Source organism: Natrix helvetica (assembly GCF_964273705.1).
Source record: "Natrix helvetica genome assembly, chromosome: 2".
In the NCBI taxonomy this organism is placed as follows: Eukaryota; Metazoa; Chordata; class Lepidosauria; order Squamata; family Natricidae; genus Natrix; species Natrix helvetica.
Window position 1 is genome coordinate 113,866,034 of NC_138552.1, and position 17,616 is coordinate 113,883,649.

The 17,616-nt window shown below is 42.7% G+C and overlaps 1 protein-coding gene across 7 annotated transcripts in view; it reads left to right on the forward strand.

Moving 5' to 3' along the window:
- Positions 1 to 17,616, forward strand: part of GSK3B (glycogen synthase kinase 3 beta) — a 129,438-nt gene that overhangs the window by 75,089 nt on the left and 36,733 nt on the right. For all 7 annotated transcript variants that reach the window (XM_081941664.1, XM_081941666.1, XM_081941667.1 and 4 more), the window contains 3 exons: positions 1,799 to 1,905; positions 9,659 to 9,756; positions 17,490 to 17,585. In XM_081941664.1, coding sequence (XP_081797790.1) covers positions 1,799 to 1,905; positions 9,659 to 9,756; positions 17,490 to 17,585 — 301 coding nt within the window. The remainder of the gene's footprint in view (positions 1 to 1,798; positions 1,906 to 9,658; positions 9,757 to 17,489; positions 17,586 to 17,616) is intronic.

A 17,616-nucleotide genomic window follows, 5' to 3' on the forward strand; every position in this document is an offset into this window, starting at 1 on the left:
AAGCACTTCTAGGTACCCTTCCTAACCCATGTCACCTGCCCCCTGACATGCCTCCCCAATTGGCTGGACACTTCTCACACACACATGCAACCCCCATACATAACTATTTATGTCCTTCGCTATAGCTGATTGATCATAGAAATGAACTTTTATTTAAATTCTGTTTCCAATAATGGATTCAACAACATTTATATGCCATTGTCAAATGCTTTAAAGTGTCCAAAGATAAGACAGTAGGTAGAATTCTGGAATATTTTGTATACAGTAGTAGTCTAACTGAATTGGACAGGAAATATACAATTATTTAAAGATGTTTATCCTACTTAACAGTAATGTAGTAGGTATTTATTAAAATTCTTAATTTTTAAAGTAATTATCATGTCTAGCTACATCTTTTGGCATCCTTGCATGGTTTAGAAATAATCAGAAGCTAATTTGGTTTCTAGGAATCAAGAATGTGGGGGCTTTTGTGCATGTTAAAGATATTATTTCTCTTAAAATAACCTTAATACTTCAAAAGAAACCAGGCATTTTAAAATGTATTATAAGTATGAAATTTCCTTGTTTTCCTTTAGGATAATATTCTTGTTCATTTTGTTTATTGATTACTGTAAAAAGTTAAATTGGATTATTCAGTGTGTAAATCCTCAACAGGGTCTTTATGTTTACTCTTTACTTTTAAAAATATATTTATCTTTTTAAATAAATATGTCTGATCCTTTGGGATCAATTAAAAATTTCCTGGAAAACTGATAGATTTGTGCTACTAATATTTGAAGAGTTAGATTTTGTACTAAAAATTTATATGTTATCCATGGAGATTTGGACAAAAATATTTCTGTATTTTTGATGTTATCTGCAGATATATTTAATCTTGCTTTTTCCTGTTTGCCCAAAATATCACTTAGCCAGAGTACCCAGCTCATTAACATGGAATAATAAAAACGGTTTATCTACCATATTTTCCCAAAAATAAGACCTATTCAAAAATAAGCCCTAGCTTGCTTAATATAAGCCCTACCCTAAAATAAGTCCTGGTTACGTCCCTGCCTACTCGTCCCACCGTCGGGTTGCATGAAGTGGGGCAAGGTGCATGCGTAAAAATGAAGCTGCTGATGATAGGGGAGTGGAACTGCCCCGTGCACCTGTTTACATTAGGACCGCCGCAACTAGGCCTCCCACATGTCATGCTCCTGCGATTTCTTCTGCAATTGGTTGCAGCTAGACACCACATGGTGCATCGTGCCGGTGCAACTACTTGCAGCAGGATGCCACATGGTATGTTGAGCTGGTGCTGTCGCTCATGGCAGGAGGCAGTATGGCAGGTCAGGCTGGTGCTGCTGCTTGTGGCCAGATGCCATGTGGCTCATGCCGGTGCCAGTGCTCACGGTAGGATGCCATGTAGCATGTTGCACCAGTGCCACCACTCGTGTGCTGAACAGCACAACAAGCTGTGTGGCCTCCTGCCCCTAGCGGTTGCACCGGCATAACTTGCCACATGGCGTCTGGCTGCTCACGGCTGCAGAAGAAATCAGGCAGGAGCATGACATGTGTCAGGGTGTGGGAGGCCTGATAGCGATGCTCCTAAGATAAGCGGGTAAGACATCCCCTGAAAATAAGACCAGGTCTTATTTTTAGGGAAACACGGTATTAAATAAATAATAAATTTGCATTTTGATATTTATCTTAAATACTTACATAAATTTTAGAGGAAGTACATATACTTTAAATATTATTTTACTGAAAATTGTATATTTTGTATATACCACTAAGCTTTATATTATAATTTCTTTTCCAGTGCAAAGCAGCTAGTTCGTGGAGAGCCTAACGTCTCTTACATCTGCTCTCGATATTACAGAGCACCGGAGTTAATTTTTGGAGCCACAGATTATACTTCTAGTATAGGTATGTATTTGTTTTTTTCATTTTTAAACTGAAGTGATCAGTATATTGGAATGGAGAACAAAAGGTTACATACAGCATTACATAAACATATTGTTTTGCTCCAGCCTTAGCGGAAGCAAGAAACAGACTCCTTGTCACCAAAAATCCCTTGTTATTTACATTTTGTGAATTAATCGCTGTCAGGCGTGCCTCCTTCAGTATCCAAGAAAGAAAACCCCCAATCCATTTGAGTAGAAATAAAGATACTTTTACTAGATATGAAATGAAAGCAGCAATAGAAAAGCAAGTTCTGAGACAAAAAGGCTGAAACGTTTACCCAGGACCCTCCCTCCAGTTACCCCAACCCAATGTCCAAACTGCAAATCCCAAAGGTGTCATGTGGAGTGCATCTTCAATTGACCTCATTCAGTTGGTATGTAGAGACTGTTGACCTTGACCAAACCTAAACAGAAGCCATCAGCATGCGCAGAAGATCATAAGAACAAACTCCCTTCATGATACTCCTCCAGCACAAGAAATTCCCCTCCCAAATACCACAAGCCCCAACCCTCCCCGTTACTATGGCAGCCGATAGCAAGCAAGCAAAGTAGAGGCTGACAATTGTATTCACCCACTGAAAAGTCCAGGCAATAGTCCTCCAAAGAGTTAACTGCAGTAACAGACCTTATCAGTTTCTTGTGATAATTGCAAGGCCATGAGCTCCCAGCCGAAAGTTGCAAATTAAGTTCTGGCAAGCAGTCTTTGTGGCACGAAACACAATGAGCAAAATCTTCAGAAATACGAACTGTTGTCTCCTATGACAACCACTCCCCTTTCCTTCTATTTATTCCCTAGCCAGGGAGGGGCCATTCAGCATCCATGTGTTCTTTGCTTCCTGAGTCGACTTCTTGTCCTCCGTTATTCATCTCTTCCAACTGCTCTGTGCATGCGTGCATCTAGAACAGGTCCTAGCTCTTCTTCCATCTCACTCATATCAGCCTCCAAAGGCAGCTGCCTTTCCAGTGGTTGGGAAATGTTGGATGGCTCTGGCTCTGTCTTTCGGTCCAACACAGAGCATCCATCAGAACCTTCCCCAGACTCCAGAACTGGCCCAAGTTCCTCCCCAACCTCCTCATCGCCGAGTCTGCCGCCAGCTCTGGTGGCAGCTGGTGGGCCACAACACATATTTCTTCTCATTAATGAATGAAAGAAAATAGAGGAAATCCATTCAGTTGGTAATTTCCTTTTTTCCTCTTTTATATGAACCACCACGAGTCTCTAGGACAGGGATGTCAAACTGATGAGCCAGATGTGTCATGTGCAGGCCACACCCATCCCAGCTCTGCGAATGAGAAAAATGTCGCGAAATGTCACGTGATAGTAACGTGACACGGCAAGTTTGAAATCTGTGCTCTAGAGTCCTCAAAAGTAGATACTAAGACAGTATCTAATTTATCAATTCAGAACAGGCCCAGACTTGGAAAAACTCAGTTTCTTCCTCTATCAACATAAGTGTGACATCATGAAGTCACAAGAAGAAATGGATTTTCATATTTTTAAAGGGATTGGAGTTTTATATTGTTTTTAATAAAGCAGGTATGTTAAGGCAACTGGAAGGTTTTAAAAATGCCCCTTGAGTAAAAGTTGATTCTTAGTATACCATAGGCATAACAATATACATTTCTTGGTAACAATCCATATGGAGTTTGCCATTGCATTTTTTTCCCTCCTCAATCTACAATCCAGCCTCAGATTCGTGGTATTAATCAGGCCTGATCCTGTTTATTTTTTCAAGATTGGATGTATTTAGCTAGGTCAGCGATGGTGAACCTTTTTTTGGCTCACGTGCCATAAGGGGGGGAGCGCAAGGGGGTCATGTGCGGGCGTACTGCACCTATAATGCAATGCACAACCCCCCCAGTGCGCATGCGTGCACTATAGACGGGACCACCCATTTTTTGCATGCTTTTTTCGCCCTCCCCAGGCTTCAGGGGCTTTATAGGAGCCTGGGGAGGGCGAAAACAGCCTCCCCCGCCCCCCAGAGGCCCTCCGGAGATTATTGAAATAATCTGTGGGGGCTGTAGAATGGTGGCCAGTAAAATCTGAGTTTCTGGATTAGTGGATGAGTACTATCAGATATTACAACTGGCGTGTTTTGGGGGTTTGGGTGTGTGTGTGTGTGTAAAAATAGTACACTGTACTCATGAAGAACATACAGTACCTGCAGTTTGGATATTACTTCACTGTCATTTTCTTAATTTTAATATTGCTGTTTCCCAAAGTTGATTCAGATAATGACTAATGCAAAACCATATTTAAAATTGATTCCCTCCCACGCCATGCTTTATTAAATTTACATTGCATTTTAAAATTATTTATCCCTTAAGTTAGTTTCCATTTTTAAATGCAATTTAAAATAATTTTTCTTTGAAATCTATTCCTTTTTCATCTTTAGACACTTTAGAAGAATTTAATAATTGTTATGCAGAGCTCACTTTCTGTCAAGGAACTTCATACTGGGCTTCTTTTTTTCTCTCAGGGGTCTTGGCTCTGCTGAAGAGAATAGTTGGAAATTTAGATTTCTGAGGAGAGAGGATTAAAGCCACTTCCCACTTATCTAGCCACTCCTAAATTATCACTATTGCAGTTACTGCTTCTTTTACTGAAGCTTCTAAAAGCTCCCATGCTTACTATTGCCACAAGGCCCATCAGCCATAAGTCTTCTTATTAAAAAAGCAATCTAATAGTTATTAAGGCACCACATAGAAAGTGGGAGACCATGCATTCTAGTCCCACCTTAGCCATGAAATCCAGTTGGGTGACTTTGGGCCACTCTCTCAGCCCAACTCCCTTCATAGGGTTTATAGAGAAAGCAGGAGGAGGAAGTGTGTTGGATAAGTTTACTGCCTTGAGGTATTTGTAAACAAAGGCAGGGTATAAATAAATGTTTCCAGAATTAATTTTTCTTCATTATCTTATCGCTTTCTGAACATGGCTAATATCATATGATGGGGATTGGCAACATGCCACATAAAACTTCTTTGATGTTACTGACCTTTCAGAATGATACATTTTAGATAAAATTGCATGAAAATTGTTTCCTTTCTTCTCAACACCTACAAACTTCCATTAGGATACCTACTACTCGAAAAGATTGCTGATTCCTCAATTGTGTTGTGATTCTCCTTGAATATATCATTCTAGTCATTATATCTTAAGGATAAGGCAGAGAAAACTATAGGAATGATGTGCTGGAGCAGCTGAGCTACAAGAAAATACTAGATTTATGCCTTTTTAACTTCAAGAGAAATTTATTAGTATGTCTAGCATGAAAAAAGTGTCTTTTTTCTATTTCAAAATATTAGAACTTCAGTCAGTTCATTGAAATTTAATATGGAGAGATTCCATGACAGTAAAAAGGCACACAATACTTAAAAATGCTTATTTAAATACTGTTAGGGATGTAACCCTAGGCTTGGCTTGGCAATGTATATAAGCTATGATTCCTTTACTGTTACTTTAAATGCTAGAGCAGTGGTTCTCAAATAGTGGGGTGCGCCCCCCAGGGGGGGCGCGAGGCTCCGTAAAGGGGGGCGCGAAGGCTTCCTTTCCATCTGGGTGCAACGGCGGCGGCAACAGCGCAGCGGCGGCGGCGGACTGGAGTTTCCCGCCAAGGTTGCCTGTCCGACCAGCCCCCGCTGGCTCCTGGCTGAGGGAGGAGCTGCCGCTCCACCTTCTCCGAGCGGGATCCACGCCCTGCAACTGGCCGTGAGGGGAAGGTTTTGGCCAAAAAACGGGCCATTTTTGCCCATTTGTTGCCAGTAGAATGCTTCTGGGGGTGGGGGAGGTGAAAAATGGGGTGCACAGATGCCCCAGGAGGCACAAAAAATGGGCCCCTTTTCAACCCTCCCCACCTTCAGAAGATGATAGAGAAAGAGAGAGCTAGTGAGAGGGAGGGAGGGAGAAGTGAGACAGAAAGAGATAGACAGAGAGAGAGACACACACACAGAGAGAGACAGAGAGAGACAGAAGGAGAAAGAGGGACAGAAAGAGAGAGAGAGGAGAGAGAGACCGAGAAAGACAGAGAGAGACAGAGAAAGACAGAGAGAGAGAAGAGAGAGACAGAAAGAGAGAGTGAGACACAGAGAGACAGAAAGAGACAGAGAGAGAGGAGACAAAGAGAGAGAGACAGAAAGAGACAGGGAGAGTGAGAGAGAGACAGAGAAAGACAGAGAGAGAGAAAGAGAGAGGGAGACAGAAAGACAGACAGAAATAGAAGGAGAGACAGAAAGAGAAAGGCAGAGAGAGAGAGAGAGGGAGAGAGACAAGGGAGAGAGAGAGACAGAGGGAGAGACCACTTGGACTGTCTTCGCATCTGGGATGCATGGGTCTTTCCCATTGAGACGAGCAGGTGTTGTTTCTAGAAATCACTGCATGCAGGAAATATATGTGTGTGTTTGTGTGTGTATGTTACGGTGAAAGACCGAAATTGGTGAATGTCGACATTCACCAGTGAATGTCGACATTCACCAATCTCGCTTGGTGAATGTCCGAAATATTTGCTAAATGCCCTTATTTCTGACTTACACCGGTGAATGTCGACATTCACCAAGTACGTTTCCCCCTCTCTTTGGGGAGGAGGAGAGCCAGAGGGTCGCCTCTCTTTGGGGAGGAAAGTACGTTTCCCCCTCTCTTTGGGGAGGAGGAGAGCCAGAGGATCGCCTCTCTTTGGGGAGGAGGAGAGCCAGAGGATCGCCTCTCTTTGGGGAGGAAAGTACGTTTCCCCCTCTCTTTGGGGAGGAGGAGAGCCAGAGGATCGCCTCTCTTTGGGGAGGAGGAGAGCCAGAGGATCGCCTCTCTTTGGGGAGGAAAGTACGTTTTCCCCTCTCTTTGGGGAGGAGGAGAGCCAGAGGATCGCCTCTCTTTGGGGAGGAAAGTACGTTTCCCCCCTCTCTTTGGGGAGGAGGAGAGCCAGAGGATCGCCTCTCTTTGGGGAGGAGGAGAGCCAGAGGATCGCCTCTCTTTGGGGAGGAAAGTACGTTTCCCCCTCTCTTTGGGGAGGAGGAGAGCCAGAGGATCGCCTCAAAGGATGCCCCAAAGAGAGGCAAAACGTACTTTCCTCCCCAAAGAGAGGCGATCCTCTGGCTCTCCTCCTCCCCAAAGAGAGGCGATCCTCTGGCTCTCCTCCTCCCCAAAGAGAGGGGGAAACGTACTTTCCTCCCCAAAGAGAGGCGATCCTCTGGCTCTCCTCCTCCCCAAAGAGAGGGGGAAACGTACTTTCCTCCCCAAAGAGAGGCGATCCTCTGGCTCTCCTCCTCCCCAAAGAGAGGGGAAAACGTACTTTCCTCCCCAAAGAGAGGCGATCCTCTGGCTCTCCTCCTCCCCAAAGAGAGGGGAAAACGTACTTGGTGAATGTCGACATTCACCGGTGTAAGTCAGAAATAAGGGCATTTAGCAAATATTTCGGACATTCACCAAGCGAGATTGGTGAATGTCGACATTCACCGGGTGAATGTCGACATTCACCAGATTTCGGACTTTCACCGTAACATGTATACATGCACATACAAGTGTCATTTCTTCAGTGTTATCACAGAAGTGAGTACACCCCTTAACATTTTGTAAATATTTAAGTATACTCTATATATAAATATATGTATATATATGTTCTAGCTGTGCTCCTTTAAATCTTTTCTGCTACAGTTAATAAAGCTATTCTTTGTTGTAAATTGATCCACATTTTTCTTTTTTTATTCTCTTATACGTTAATAAGGATACAGTGTTATGCAGAGGTGTACTTATAACAATTTTATAGACAAATGATACTATTTACAGTCACGCGGGGGGGCGCGAAATGTTTTCTTCTTCCTAGGGGGGGCATGACAGAAAATAATTGAGAAGCACTGTGCTAGAGGAATGTAATTGGCTTGTTACCTCAAGCAGCCATAAGAGGCAGCCAGAATGGCTGTTATCTCTCTGTATTGTTAGACGCTGGTCAGTGTATTTTTGAGGTATTGTGGTTTGCTACTGTTTAGCTATACTTTGTGGTGTTAGACTGAATATTGATAACTGAATTACTGAACCGTGTATGACTTGGACTGTTAACCGGACTCTGAATACCTCTATATTTCTACATAGTAAACTACTATATTTTTATACTATTCAGTGTCTCTGTATACTGGTTTGTGCATGCTCTACCATATCACTCTCATTACGCTTCTCTGCATACTCGCTCTCCCAACGGGGAGCTTAATTACTTAACAAATATACACTAAACTGTTGTATACAGAGAACTGTGTTAGCCTATGAAGTCAAAATCTACTGTTTAACTTTGCAACATTCTGCTGCCAAATGTATTAATGGCCACACGTTTTAAAAGAGGATGTGTTAGCAAAAAGTTACTAATCTTCATGTTCTTATTCTGTAAAATGTAAATGACACATTCTGAAATCAATTTTTAGGGAGAAAACAGTGTTCTGCTTGTAAATTGTTCTGTAAATTAGTTAGCAGTTTTGTGACACCCAGTGGTGGGCTAGATATTGTGCATGACAAAATTGGTGGACCAGAGAAATGCTGTGGCTATAATTTACTTGGACTTTTGGTATTTGGAATTTGGTAAAGTAGACCACAACCTACTACTTAATAAGATAGAAAAATATGGGTTAGATAGCATCACCACCAGATGGATTTGTAACTGGCTGGCCAACCGCATTCAACGTGCAGATCTCAATGGAACTATGTATACATAGAAGGAAGTATGCAGTGGGGTACCCCAAGGCTCTGTCCTAGGCCCAGTACTCTTCAATATCTTCATTAATGATTTAGATGAGAGGATAGATAGGGAACTCATCAAATTTGCAAATGACATCAAGCTGGCAGGAATAGTCGACACTCAGAAGATAGGCTTTAGATACAGAAGGATCTTGACAGACATGAACATTGGGCCCAACTAACAAAATAAAATTCAATGGTGGAAAAAGCTTTTACATTTAGGCAAGAAAAACCAAATGCACATATATTGTGTAGGTGCTACCTGACTCAATAGTAGTAATTGTGAGAGAGATCTTGGACACTCACTTAAATATGAGGTAGTGGTGTGCAACAGCTGGTAAAAAAGCCAACACAGTTCTAAGCTGCATTAACAGAGGGATAGAATCAAAATCAGGTGAAGGGTTAATACCACTCTATAATGCCTTGGTAAGATCACATTTGCATCAGTTTTGGTCACTACAATGTAAAAAAGATATGGAGACATTAATGGAAGGATTTGCCTCCAGAAGTTGTGGATGCTCCAACACTGGAAATTTTAAGGAGAGATTGAACAACCATTTGTCTGAAATAGTATAGTGCTTCCTGCCTATGCAGGATGTTGGACTAGAAGACCTCCAAGGTCCCTTTCAATTCTATTATTGTGTTCTGTTATATAAGATATTGGACTAGGAATGGGGAGAGAGCCATATTGAAATCTAACCTCCTAGCTATGAATACTCATTGTGAACCCAGCCTCCCTCAAAGATAGTGGGTGAAAACATTCTAGATTCTCTATCCTGAGTTTATAAAGAAAAGGCAGGATATCGATTTGGAAATTAACTAAATAACAATACACTGATTGCAGAAATGAGAGTATTGGAATATAAAGGCCCTGAACGCTGCATATACCCAATGGTCTCCAGATATATTTGCTTATGTTTGTGATGTAGATGTAGTCATATTGGATACACAATTCTTGTAATGGTTCCCTATGTTTTCTTTTTCTCTCCTTCTCTCTCTCTAGATGTTTGGTCGGCGGGTTGTGTGTTGGCAGAATTGTTATTAGGACAGCCAATTTTCCCAGGAGATAGTGGTGTAGATCAGTTGGTGGAAATAATTAAGGTAAGAGGGTTTTTTATTATCTGAACATCATTTTAAAATACAAAACAAACTTTTCTAAATTCTTCTTTCTAGTTAAAACTAACTGTGATAACTTTTAAAATAAGGAGCAGGTATTGTAGAGATAACCAACCCTAATTGTGGTGTCTTAACTGATTTTCCAAAGACGAGGAAGTTAATTTTCCATATTCTAAAAGATTGCTCAAGCCAAATAAAATAAAGCAAACAAAAAAATTAAATATCAACAACAAATAAAAGGTTGAAAAATCCTTAAACTAAGGAGAAATTTATTCTAACCTGGTTACCATTTCTTACCTATATTTACAGTGTTTTTCTTGTGTGATCTTTGTGATTCACATGTAAAGAGGTTATGTACCTATTCAGAGCCTTTGGAATCTTCTAGCAATAATAGATTTGGAGATGGGGGAAGTCCTTTCCTTTTTCTTTACGTAGTAAAGTAGGTGCACATAAGTAGGTGCAGTGCCCACTAATCTCCTCAAGTTTGTTTTGCACTACAATGACCAGAACAATCTTTTGAAGTTTCATCATTCAAGTGTTTTGAGAATTTATTCATTTGATTTAGCATATTTGCCCCTCCATGTTGGATACAGCACCAATGATCCAGTGGTGGGTTTCAATAATTTTTAGAACCTCTTCTGTAGGTGTGCAATGTTTTGTGGGAGTGGCTTGGAGGTCATGTGACTGGGTGGGAGTGGCTCAGCGGTCATGTGACTGGGTGGGCATGGCCAGTTTGGAAAATATGGTGAAACTCACTTAACAACGCTCTTGCTTAGCAACCAAAATTTTGGGCTCATTTGTGGTCATAAGTTCTTTCTTTCTTTCTTTCTTTCTTTCTTTCTTTCTTTCTTTCTTTCTTTCTTTCTTTCTTTCCTTCATCTCTCTCTCCCACTTTCTTTTTCTTTCTTTTTTTCTTTCTCTTTCTCTTTTTCTTTCTGTGTCTCACTCTCTGTCTGTCTGTCTCTCTCTGTGGCTCTTTGTCTCTCTCTCTCTCTCTCTCCCTCCCTTCCTCCCTCTCTGTCTCTCTCTGTCATTATCTCTCTGTGTCTGTATGTCTCTCTGTCTCTCTCTCTCTCTCTCTCTCTCTCTCTCCTCCCTGCCCCCATTTCTGTCACTCTCTCTGTGTGTCTCTGTCTGTCTCTCCCCCTCTCTTTCTGTCTCTCTCCCCTCCCTTCCTATCTCTCTGTCACTCTGTGTGTGTGTGTGTGTCTGTCTGTCTCTTACTCATTCACTTAATCACTCACTCTGTGTGTGTGTCTCTCTCTGTGTGTCTTTCTCTCTCTGTCTCTCTCCCCTCCCTTCCTCTCTCTCTGTCACCCTGTGTGTGTCTGTCAGTCTCTCTGGTTCCCTCCCTCCCTCCCTCCCCCCCCCCTCTCTCTCTCTCTGCCTCTGTCTTTCTGTCTCTCTCACTCACACACAGACACAAACATACTGTGGTCACCTTATTTAGTGTTCCAATCACATTTGAAACACTCAACAACTGGCCTGTATTTATGGTTTTTTGCAGCATTCTGCAGTCATAGGACCAAAATATATGGTTAAAAGTACCCAGTAGCGGCATTTTTCCCTGGGGGACTCCACAGAACATCCCAAGACCGATGCCACCACATCTCCCCTCTTCGGGGACAGGTCCTCTTCAGAAGGACGAGACCTCCATGATCTCCCTCGCTTTCCTCGTCTTCTGGCCGTGGCCCCATGCCATGGAAAAGATAGGCACGGGCGCACACATGCACAATTGCAGGCCCTGAGAGGGAAGCCTCTGCATAAGCCAGGGCGAGTGAGAACAAGTTCCCGCCATTACGAAGACTCCGGAATGAGGGATGGAATCTTTGCCACAGGACAGTATAGCTCTGTCCCCAGAGGCACCAGGACCAAAGCCCCTCTCCCAACTGGCCCCTCCTCCCTCTGAGAGCAAGGGACCTGGCTGCCCTGCTGCCTCTGGCTTCCCTCCAAGAGTCTCCACTCTCCGGGGCTGTAATTGTGCAGTGTGTGTGTGCGCGCGCGCCTATGTTTCCCACAGTGTGGAGCGACTCTGAGCCCATCTGCGACCCCCTCCCCGTAGAAAACATAGGTGCGCGCGCACACACTGCACAATCTCCCCTCCCCATCATGCTTTGATTTTGCTTGATATGAGGGAGAAAGATTGGAAGCAGGCAGGGTGAAGAAAGTGATCTCCGGGTTGGAAGGGGGATGTTTCCTGCCGATCTTCCTTTCAAAGAGAAGTCTTGCACAGCCGCACATCCAAACTGCTCCCTCTTGGCTTCGAAGCCTCCAGTCTTGCAATCCTGTGGAGGGAAGGTGGAGGTTTGCTCTGAAGCTGCGGCAGAGCATTGCATTGGGAGGCCTCCACGGGTGAGATTCAGTTGCATCTCTTGCTCCAGCGAGAGGGGTGCAGGCCAGGGGTTTGGTCAGGGAAGGTGGGCTTTTGGGGTGGAAAGGAAAAAGGGGTGATTCCCCCTCCCTCCTCCGTCCTCCTGCAGAGCCGCCATGGAGCTCACTCAGAGCTGTGCGACCGCTGGCGAAGGGGAATCCTGGCAAGCTGGTGGCGGGCATGGTGTGTCGGAAATCATAGATCTGAGCCAAATTGCCTCACGCCAGGCAAGAGCAGCCCAGGAGGACTGCTGAGAGCACCATAGCCAGGAGGGAGAAGAGCCCCTATGAGGCCAGCTTCAGCAGGCCCACCAGCCAGGCAGAGGTAGGCGGGGTGGAGCCGATTCCTACAGGGTGCATGGCTTTCTGCCTCATCGTAGCAGCAGCCTCAACAACACCCAAGCTCCAGGCCTGGTGGAGCACAAACTGTGATTGCTGCCTGCTCCAGAGCCACAAGATGAGCTGCGGAAGAGAGGGACCCTCGGCTGCAAGGTTGTGTGGTGCCGTGGGCAGGGCTGGGGCTAGCAAGAGTGTGCCGGAAACATCTCCAGGTGCCCAGAGAGACAGAACTTCCAGCCCTCACTGGCTCAGTTGATTAAGGGGCTGAGCAGCCATGCTCGCCATCTACTGCACCTCAAAAAAATTAACACCCCCCAAAAAGAAGCCCTAGCCATTTTGGGGGGGAGTCAAAAGAAAATAAGACCTGGTCTTATTTTGGGGGGAACATGGTAGTGTCCTTTGAAAGGTGCTGATTGTGGCTATTCCCATTGTCTTCAGTACTCAAAATGTTCCAGAGACTCCTGTTTTGTGATCTCTTCACAAGGAGCAACTATTTAGAACACATGTGAGTAGTCTTTCGTTCTCTCCTTGTCTGAGGAGGTTCTAAAGAGTTGGTTTACTCAACAGCTCTTTTTTGTAGTTGTTGATACTTCTTTTTAGTTGACCATTTCTATCCAGTTCTCAAGAAGTCAAATGGAAATTTGAAACTGTCTTACATAGTTCACCTGGATACAAGAAGAATTTTTTAAATTAAAAATAATTTAACCGCTTCTTTTAAGTAGATGGAACTCATTCCACACTTAATTACCCACTCACCCCTCTGAGGCTTTCTGGGTGATAAGTGAGAATAAAGGTGAAACAGGCATGTTGTGGCCTACATCTCTATATCTCATGAAAAAGAATTTACAGTTATATAAAAAAGTAAGTTCTTTCATTTTTATGATTTTATGTATTGGGACATAATAAAAAAAATCATCTGGTCCTTAGCAATTCTTAAAAGTAGGTAGCTACAACTTCAAATGAATAACAACACATAACATATTACACTATGTCATCTCCAGCACTGATGTGTGTGTTAACACAATGCCAAAGACTAAAGACATCAGCAATGATCTTAGAGAAGTAATTGTTACTGCCCATCAATCTAGTTATATGGCCATTTCCAAATAATTTAGTCCATCATTCTACAGTGAAGAAGATTATTTACTATGGAACGTGGTGTTGCCCTAGAAGTCTATTTAGAAGCTGTAGCTAGTCTAGAACAGTGTTTTTCAACCACTGTTCCGCGGCACACTAGTGTGCCGCGAGATATTGCCTGGTGTGCCGTGGGAAAAATTGAAAAATTCAAAAAATTCCACTTTTCTGATGTCTGGGCTGTGATTGGTCCAGACTCCAGCCTTCCTTCCCGCCCGAGCACAGTGTGCGACGTCGCGACTCAAGTCACCAGGAGCACCGGAGCAGGAGGAGACGGAGTAAATATAAAAGTAATAATAAAAGTAAGGGCTTGCCTCTTGCACACGGGCGTTCCGATCAGATCCGCCTGGCGGGGACGAGAAGCGAGGAGGCAGAAAAAGAAACGGGAGGCTAAGGAGCTTCCCCCCCCCCGCCTCCTCCCAGCAAAAATTTGCTAATTTGCTACTGCCCGCCGGCTCCCTGATAAGATTTTTGCGGGGGGGGGGGGGAGAAGCTCCTTGCCTCCGTCTCTTTTTCTCCCTCCTTGCTTCTTGGGGCAAGGTCCCTTCCAACTCTGTTATTAGGTCGTTGCAAATTTGATGCAGGAGAAGTTTCTGACAAGTGGAATGACGAGAAGCGAGGAGGCAGAAAAAGAAACGGGAGGCTAAGGAGCTTCCCCCTCCCCCGCCTCCTCCCACCAAAAATTTGCTAATTTGCTACTGCCCGCCAGCTCCCTGATAAGATTTTTGCCGGGGGGGGGGAAGCTCCTTGCCTCCGTCTCTTTTTCTCCCTCCTCGCTTCTTGGGGCTCCACCAATGGGGGAACAAGGCCCGCCCAGCGCCAGGCTTTGGGCTAACACAGAGGTCTGCAAAGGTGGCTGTTTTAAGACTGGTGGACTTCAACTCTCAGAATTCTGGGAGTTGAAGTCCACCAGTCTTAAGAGCCAATTTTGCAGATCCCTGCCTGGGCTAATATGATTGATCCCCTTGGTGGACTTCAACTCTCAGAATTCTGGGAGTTGAAGTCCACCAGTCTTAAGAGCCAATTTTGCAGATCCCTGCCTGGGCTAATATGATTGATCCCCTTGGTGGACTTCAACTCTCAGAATTCTGGGAGTTGAAGTCCACCAGTCTTAAGAGCCAATTTTGCCCAGGTTGCGCACTGAATAAAGTATTTTATAATTTTTCATATTTCTGTTTACTTACTATTTCATAATAAAGTAATTATAAAATACTTTCTTTGTGTTTATTTGATTCCTATTCAAGAGAATTACTTTATATATAGTCAATATAGGCACAGAGTTAATTTTTTTAACATTTTCTAATGGTGGTGTGCCTCGTGATTTTTTTCATGAAACAAGTGTGCCTTTGCCCAAAAAAGGTTGAAAAACACTGGTCTAGATTATGGTAGCTCATATGATGATGAGTGCTCCTCCAATTATCCATGAAATACATTTATTCCAAGAATTGTACTGGTTGCTATTTGGCTTCTGGGTACAATTCTGGATTCATGATTCCTGCTTGAAGAGTAGGTGGCAATCCTGCTTGGCAGAATTTTTGTGCAACTTTGTGTTGTATATCAGTTGTACCCTTCCCTGTATTGTGAAGTCTAGCACTTAGTCACTCATGCCCCATCATCGCTTGGTTGGAATGCTGCAATGTGGTCTACATGGGGCTACTCTTGAAAAGTATTAGAAACTACAACTGGTACAGAGTGCAGTAATGTGGGCAGTTCTGGAGGCTCCTAGGGTGGTACATGTAACACTGCTGTTAAAAGAGCTGCACTGGTTGCCACTTTGTGTTTAGGTTCAATAGAAAGTCTTGGTTAGGCCCTCCTCACTCACAGCAGTAGAAGAGGCTTTCCTCAGACTTTATCGGATTAGGAATTTCAGCTAGTGGGGCCAAGAAGAATTACCTTCTCTGCTGTGGCTCCATACCCTCTGGAACATCTTGCCTCCAGGGATGAAATCTGCCTTTACACTTCTGGCGTTCTGGAAGGACCTTAAAACCTGGTACTGTCAGTTGACTTGGGATCCTGATGGGGGCATGCTATGCTGGAGGTGACTGAGTGAGAGACATCCCGTCTGTGCTCTTGGTTTTAACCTTTTATTTAATTGTTAATTATAATGCTTATATTTATGCTTTTATGCTAATGTAAACCACCCTGAGTCCCTCTGGACAGTGAAATGGGTGGCACAGGGTGGCATATGCATTTTATAAATAAATACATTCAAATGTTGCTTATTATCTTTAAAGTCCTTCATGTTCAGAGCCTGGTATCTCTGAGTCCATCTTATTCCCTGTCCCTCCTTATAGGCTCTAGCAGGGCAGGGTTTATCTATCCCCTGATAGTATTTATCTAAAGTGTAATCTGCCCTTTTCCTTCTGGCCTTTAGGAAGTTGATGAAAACTTGGATGTTTCTTCAAACCAGGAGCTGCCTTGTTACAATAACCTCATTTGTCAAAATAGCTCTCTGTTATTACTAATTTTATTAGTTACAATTCCAACCTCACGGGAATATTGCTGTTTTTAACTGTATGCTTTTAACCCTGATGATGTATTCAGCAAGTATATGCTGATATATTTTATCTGTAGATAATTATCACAGCATACCTCCCAACTGTTTTGGCTTCCCTTCCCCATGATCTTGTAGGGGAAAAAATGCTTCATATTATAGAAAAGTATATTTTGTTTGTTCACATCCAAAGTATTTTTTCGGTACTAAATCCACCATAGCAGATCAACAGACTGAAAAATTAATTCAAGCATTTGAGGACATTCCCAAAGTCAAACTCTGGAATGTATTGGGCAATGCTATGGTTAATTGGTATATAAACCAATTAACCCCAAATGCACCCCTCTTTCACTCTGCAAATACAGCATTTGTGTTTTCATGTAATTATTTTGTATTCATTGGTGTTTACATTCAGTTTTTATTCTGGCAAGTTCCCATGACACAGCAGTGACAATCAATATATCTGGAGCAACTCAAGATTGTCTGTTTGCATTTTGGGGGAAATAACTACATGTTTGTATTCAGGGGCAGAATATATATCCAGGTTCCAGACAACATTGTCTTAGTTTGTACATAGGCTTCCACTGATCCCCCTCTGCTGAAAATAGTCTTTGCAAATATGCCTCTTGCTTATTTAGTAGTCGCCATAATAGCCATGTGTTGCTACACTATTATAACTGGCTTACATGATTATCATCACCTATTGAAACATCCTGAGTTAATATTCCTCAATCAGAAGCAGATATAATGCCTAGAACTTCTTTGGAGGATTCAGTCCTATTTTTCCTTAGGAGTAAGGTAGATGGGGTTCCTATAATCTGTCAGAAGCCCTCTAAAACTCTTATTCTGCTAAATTTAGTATTTAAGCTAAATATTCAGCTAAATCCAGTCCTATCAAGACTAAAAGCCAAGCATTTTGACCACTTTGAGTTTCAGGTTCATGATGTTTTGGCACCATAACTTTCATAAAGATGCTTTTTGTAGCTATCTCTCTGTTTTTCTAATTCACATTTTATAAAATATTTGGTCCTTTTTAGTCACCTACATTGTTACTAGTCCCAGCTCAATTTTTTATGATCCTATTTGATTGTCAAAGCTTTGGTGGTGTCTAATGCTCACATTCATCTTGCAGATGACTGTAATTTTTTTTGGGGGGGGGTGTTGGTTAGTTGGCTTGATTTATTTTGAAAACCAGTTTCTGCCTTTTGTTTTGGGTCAAAAAATTCTGATATTTCACACAGGCTCAAGAAATCTAAAATGCACACCATGTTGTATTGCAATCTATACATTTGTATTTTTTGCAGTAAATTTACTATATGTTAAGGGTAGTGATCCCTTTCTTGAAAAATATTGTAATAGTTCATCTTTTTTTATTTTCCAGGTCCTTGGAACTCCCACAAGAGAACAAATTAGAGAAATGAATCCAAACTATACAGAATTTAAATTTCCTCAGATTAAAGCACATCCATGGACTAAGGTGAGTTTCTTTGAAATGGTTGTGTATATGT